Here is a 6,892-nt window from a genome sequence, read left to right on the forward strand (position 1 = left end):
TTAAACGACAGTATAAATATGCCATCAATATACATTATCACAGTGCTAACGTAATCACAGTTTATGCAAAAGAAATTGAAAACAAAATCATAATGAGGACTTATATGTCACACAGGTGTTACAAAAGGCAAGTTAAAACACTACCATGTGTTTGCAAAACCAAAGCGCAAAAACAAATTACAGAATACAGTATAAATATGCCATAAATATACAGTATCACAGTGCTAACGTAATCACAGTTTATTTAGGATAAAATTAGCAATTTAAAAAAACGTTTCATAACACTTAAGAACACTTGTATGACATACAGGTGTTACAAAAGGCAAGTTAAACCACTACCATGTGTTTACAAAACAAATTACAGAATACGGCACATTTTATTTTCAAAAGATGTTACCACATGATTTGTTTTTTGACGATCTGGACCCTTGTAGAAAATATAAAATAACTGAGAACGCCTGACTGATCATTTATGTTCAAAAGTAATCAAAATAATGATAATGGAACCCTGGTGTTATACAAGTTACTTTCCAAAGCTACCAAATGGAAATAAAAATAACAAATTGAAACTTATTTAAATCATTGTAATAATGTTTGGTAATATACAAAATAATGTATTCTTTATGAAAGGCGTGTTTGTTTGTCATTTTTTGGGGGGAGGGTGGGAGTGGGGGGTGATAGTGGCAATATGATGTTGCATATCTGTTTAAAGGAAATTTAATGCCAATAAACCGATGAACCGATGAACATCTAACATTAAAATAACATCGCAAGTATAAATGAAAATAAATGTGAATTTTAAAAAGTTACTACACAAATAATGTAGAATAATGTACAGAAATAAAAACAGAACATTTAAAATAAAAATAGCACATTTAAAATAAAAATAAATAAATATATTACTTAAACATCGATTACCACACATAGTTAATGTGGTTATCTGTTATCAGCGAATAATCAAATGGTGCGTAGTTACTATCGCTTTCACTGTATTAGATCTGCATGTGCATTGTTACTATCGCTTTCACTGTATTCGATCTGCATGTGCATTGTTACTATCGCTTTCACTGTATTCGATCTGCATGTGCATTGTTACTATCGCTTTCACTGTATTAGATCTACATGTGAATTGTTACTATCGCTTTCACTGTATTAGATCTACATGTGCATTGTTCCTATCGCTTTCACTGTATTATATCTTCAGGTACATTGTTACTATCACTTTCACTGTATTATATCTTCAGGTACATTGTTACTATCACTTTCGCTGTATTAGATCTACATGTGCATTGTTACTATCACTTTCACTGTATTAGATCTTCAGGTACATTCACTGTAATAACTATCATTTTTACTGTATTAGATCTACGGGTACACCGGTACTATCACTTTCACTGTATTAGATCTTCAGGTACACAGGTACTATCACTTTCACTGTATTATATCTACATGTACATTGTTACTATCACTTTCACTGTATTAGATCTTCAGGTTCATAGTTACTATCACTTTCGCTGTATTATATCTTCAAGTACATAGTTAATATCACTTTCACTGTATTAGATCTTCGGGTACATAGTTAATATCATTTTCACTGTATTATATCCACGGGTACATAGTAAGTATCACTTTCACTGTATTAGATCTTCAGTTGCATAGTTACTAGCACTTTCACTGTATTAAATCTTCAGATACATTCACTGTAGTAACTATCATTTTTACTGTATTAGATCTACGGATACACAGGTACTATCACTTTCACTGTATTAGATCTTCAGGTTCACAGGTACTATCACTTTCACTGTATTAGATCTTCAGGTTCACAGTTACTATCACTCTCACTGTATTAGATCTTCAGGTTCACAGTTACTATCATTTTCACTGTATTAGATCTTATCGGTTATATATATTATATATTAAACTTGCATCTCGTCAACCTCAACATTATATATAACATATAGAACTTAAGTTAAGTCGTTGTGGATGTTAACACAGGCCGAACGGTATCTACCAATAATTTATCGACTGACGATTGCCTGAAAAGTCGGCAAAACGGTATTTCTTTTTGATTAAGGGCGTTGAATATCACATTGCCTCCTTAAGATTCAAAAGAGTTTAACATTACGTACATTGTGTATTATTGCTCGTTCATGAAGTGATGATCTGGTTTGTACATGTGGGTAATCTCTATCCCTGACAGGGAATGTGAAATTGTGAAATTCGCAATCACGCAGAACAGTAGAGTTTAGTATTCCTTGTCGTAATATTATATACATCTTATGTATATCATATTGTTTGTAGGGAAATGGTATTGTCTCATGTGAGGACACTCTCTTGTCGATAACTACATGTAAATGGTAATTTGCACGATTTTACACATTTCAAAATGTTCTCAATTTGTCTCATATTTCTTCAAGTCAGCCGTGCATTGACAAATATGTCAATGTCGTTTGAATTCTCCCTCCTCTACAATTTTAAGGATTCGTTCTTCTTCTTAACAGGAATCTTAAAAATGTTCGCATTTCTTCTCCTTTCAATAGACACTCCGCAAGTTCTTTCGCTGTTTCGTTCTTCATTTCTAAGATTGCAGTTTTTTTGGGGTTGCTCAAATAAGGAATCAATTTCTCTATGATGCGTTCAAAGGATTTGTCTGGCGTTGTTGGAGTCCAGAGATCTGACGTTGTTGGAGTCCAGAGATCTGACGTTGTTGGAGTTGATTTATCTGACGTTGTTGGAGTCGATAGATCTGACGTTGTTTCAGTTGATTGATCTGACGTTGTCGGAGTCGATAGAGTTGGCGTTGTTTGAGTCAATCGATCTGACGTTGTTGGTTTCGATTGAGTTGACGCTGTTTTAGTCAATCGATCTGACGTTGTTTTAGTCAATCGATCTGACTTTGTTAGAGTCAATTTATCTTTCTTTGTTTGAGTCGATTTATCTGACGTTGTTTGAGTCGATTGATCTGACGTTGTCGATGGATATCTGATATCTAAAAAGCAATTTAGCATCATAGCCTCTAGTGTTCTAGAATCCCATAGGAAAACGTTTTTCTCTTCTCTCAAAAAGTCTATTGTGGCTTTTGCGTCATTGTTGCCTTTAATGTGTGGCGGCAAATCAAAATGTTTTGATTCATTTTCGTTTAACTGAAACGGTGACGGCAATTCCAAAGATTTCTTGAACAATGCAATGTTTTCTTTTGCCTCCATGGATTCACTTGTAAATGTTTTATAAACTTTGTTGATTTTGAGTTGTAGCTGATAGTTTTGATATTGGAATGCTATGTCCTTATCAAGGAGGAAACCAAATGGTACTCGTAGAGCTTCTGCAGCTTGTCTCATATGCTCATATCCTTTTCCCCCTTCCATGGATATTATTTGTGTTCCAGCAATTATCTCTTTCAATTGTGTCTGCTCTGTTTTGGTAAAGTCCTCCAGATATTTGTGGCCATCGACATCTAAAACACGATCGAATACCCATCCAATGACTGATTTGTCTGTAATACCTTCAACAAACAGTACATTTGCAGAGTACAATATTTGTTTCAACTGGTCCTGGTGTTGGTGCTTATTTTTGACGTCTGCACTCCAGTTGCAAATCCAGTGTTTAAAGTCACCGCTGGCATCCCTCTTCTTCCTGCAAACATACAATCGGGACATGGTCCATTGGTTAACCATCACTGGCTGGTGTGAAATTAATATTAGTGTCTTCTGGTCTATTACTGTCTCCTGGTCCTGTCTTCTCCTGAGCAATAAGTCCCTCAAATTCTGAATCATTTGAGGATGCATTGCTCTATCCGGTTCCTCCAACATTAATGTTTGAAATTTCTTGTGTGCAAACATCAAGGAAAACTGTTTTGCTTCGATTATCCCTTCCGGAACCTTGAGTAATGGTATGCGCCTCTTGCCATCATCAGCAGTTATAATTGAATTCGGGTCCTTTTTGAATTTGTATTTCAATGGATTGATGATTGTCTGGAATATGTCTTTCGACGTTTCGTGGACATCTTCAGATTCTATAAGCCGCTGAAGTATCTCAGCATTTTTGGAAGCTGTAATGTAATGCTCTTCTCCTTCGCCAATGTGTTCAGAAAGACTCCACTGTATCGGTCCAGGAGAACGTATTGGAAACGTGGCGACAACAACGTTGTATAGTTTCTCGAGTACAGGTTCACAGTCAGAGAGAGCCTCTTCAGTACCTCCTTCAGTCACTCCATGAATCTTATTACTGATTGTTTTAATGAGTTGTTCTGGATCATTGTCTTTGGTAAAGAGACTTTTCATTGCTTCTAATACGTCTTTTTTATCTCCTTTCAAAGTGACTTTTAAATCGTCATGCCAAGAAAGATAGCATTCAGCATATGTTTCATCTTCGTCTGTGATGCACACAAGTTTGTATTTTTTCTCGTTTCCACCTATCGAATACTTTACATAGAGAGAATAAAGCGTACATTCCGCAGGCACTTTGTCCGATAGTTCCTCTCTGACTTTGAATTTGCAAATAACGAAAGCGGCTTGACTTTTGTCCGTTACCTTCGAATCCAAACTGCTTGCTTTTCTTGACAAACATCGTCTTATCAATTCAAAAATGGCACTTTTCCCCGTTGCGTTCGCCCCAACAATGAAATTAGGACCATTCCGAAATTCCAGTGATTGATAGTCCTCAAAGCATAGAAAGTTTTTGAAAGCTACAGCTCGAAGCATTTCGTTTCTGAAAAAAAAGGATATTTCATCTTACAAAAAATAATAAACCAGATTGAAGTAAATTAGGGACAAATATTAAAGCTTTTGGGGCATGTACATGTATATTATTTTTAATCGTGTACCTGTCAAAACCGTGCAAATGTACATAATAGATACTCAGGAGAAAGTCAGGACAGGGTCAGACGTGTGGGGTTGAGATTTTTTCTTTAAGCTTTTTTTTTTAATTTTCTTATTACACCTGTCCCGACTTTGATAGAAAGATATCGTCTGCGTCTTATATACAGTTCTGACATATCTTGTATTACATAAGGTTTTTAAAAGTCTTATTAAGGGTCTTATATGCGATTTGTACACGTCTTATATATAGTTTATACATATCTTATATACGGTTCATACATGTATGATATCAGTTTTAACATGCCTTTTAAACGGTTTTTTTAATGTCTAACATACCGCTTTTACGTGTTATTAATAGTTTTTAGTTGTCTTGTCAACAGTTTTCACATTTCCTATATATGGTTTTACACGTTTTATTCTTTATGCCTGATATAAGATTTGTACATGTCTAATGCACCGTTTTAACATGACTGATATGCGGATTTTTACATTCTTGTATATTCTTTAACATGTCTTATATACGGTTTTTAAATGTCTTATATACAGTTTTTTACATATCTTATATACATTTTTTACATATCTTATATAAGGTTCATACATGTCTGATGTAAGTTTTTAACATGTTTTTCAAACGGGTTTTTAATGTCTAATGTACCGCTTTTATGTGTGTTATCAATAGTTTTTACATGTCTTATATACCACTTTTAACTCGTATGTACAGTTTTTACATGGCTAACATACAGATTTTACAGGTCTTATGTACCGTTTTTACATTTCTTATATATGGTTTATAAATGTCTGATATAAGGTACAGTTTTTACATGTCTTTTCTACAGTTACAAGTCTTAGGTCCTAATAATAAAAAAACAGAAATCTATCAAATTCATATAAAATAAATCAACGTGATAAAAGGCGTAGATTTTCGCCATCTTTGCTGGCCAAGGCTGGTTGCGTTACACCCCGCGAACCTTTAGAGCTACCTTGTGGACTATGTAATGGCATATACAAGGATGAGCATCACTTGTGATAACATTCGGAGTGATCGATAAATTGATAGATACATGTTTTCATGTGCGTTTGTAGACATCACAGATAAAGTACGTACGTAATTCTGTTACGCTCGTTTTGACTGGTCGAAAATTCTAGGCGCAAAGAGCGGTAATTTGGAATCACCGCTAGAGGGCCAGAACTGATGTCTATATCTGCTAAGTGTTCGTGGAATGTAACAAAATCAGAAGTCTTTGCTAGCGGAGATGAGACTCCAACTCGCTCGTTTTTCGACAGGCTATAGTCTAAACCCCGCCAATATAATTCACAATCAATGGATGCACCCGACAGAAAGACTTCTGTTCGTGACTTACAAACCAATTCACCCAAGCTAGCTAAATGACCTTACTACCTATTAGGTTTCTGATATCATCACTGTCTGGTGTCAATCACAGTAAAAGCCTTTATTGAAGATATAACTTTTTTTACTGGTCAGAACATACCTCCCTTTGCTTGTATTTTAATTTGCCCTATAGCACTATTTCCTGAGATTAGTGAATGGATCTCAAAATTCACATTAATGATTTTCTTAATCCATAATTATATACTTTAGATTTAGAAAATAAAGAGAAAAGCAAAATAGCTGACAACAGGATATGTTTTATTTTGAACCTGAAAATTTATTCTTCCAATACCATCCATAGGTTCTATTTGGTTCTTATCTTAACTCTATTTGAGTTTCGGACTGATGACAAAACAAAAACAGCTGACAGGTGGCCATCATTGATATTGACAATGCACGTTTGATATTGCTATTTCTTGAGACATACATTTCTAAAACTAATAATAAGATATCTCTTGGATTTCTTGTTTCGGCTCATATTGCTCAATTTACCATGTTAGAGTATAAAACGCCGAAACTGCGTTGCCCAACTCCATACGCACAGACGACGTCACGTGGATACGTCAACTATTATGTTACTTATTTCTGAGCTTTTGCGACACAAAGATTGTTTTCTCTCTTTTGGTCTTTAACAAAGAAATTAAACAAATTGAACATACCAAGTTATACATACAAGAAACTACCA

At 34.7% G+C, this 6,892-nt stretch overlaps 1 protein-coding gene across 1 annotated transcript; it reads right to left on the reverse strand.

Annotated features, from left to right (window-relative positions):
- Nucleotides 1–875: 875 nt before the first annotated feature.
- On the reverse strand, nt 876–4,701 carry LOC117319993. Its single transcript, XM_033874691.1, has one exon. It carries the CDS (start codon nt 4,698–4,700, stop codon nt 2,475–2,477), a length of 2,226 nt encoding a protein of 741 aa, XP_033730582.1. The 5' UTR covers nt 4,701; the 3' UTR covers nt 876–2,474.
- Between the last annotated feature and the right edge of the window lie 2,191 nt (nt 4,702–6,892).

This window comes from Pecten maximus, unplaced genomic scaffold (genome assembly GCF_902652985.1).
Source record: "Pecten maximus unplaced genomic scaffold, xPecMax1.1, whole genome shotgun sequence".
Taxonomy (NCBI): Eukaryota; Metazoa; Mollusca; class Bivalvia; order Pectinida; family Pectinidae; genus Pecten; species Pecten maximus.

What these genes read in the sequence shown, in the direction of transcription:
- LOC117319993 (XM_033874691.1), bottom strand. Translation starts at nt 4,700, where the DNA reads ATGCTTCGAGCTGTAGCTTTCAAAAACTTTCTATGCTTTGAGGACTAT.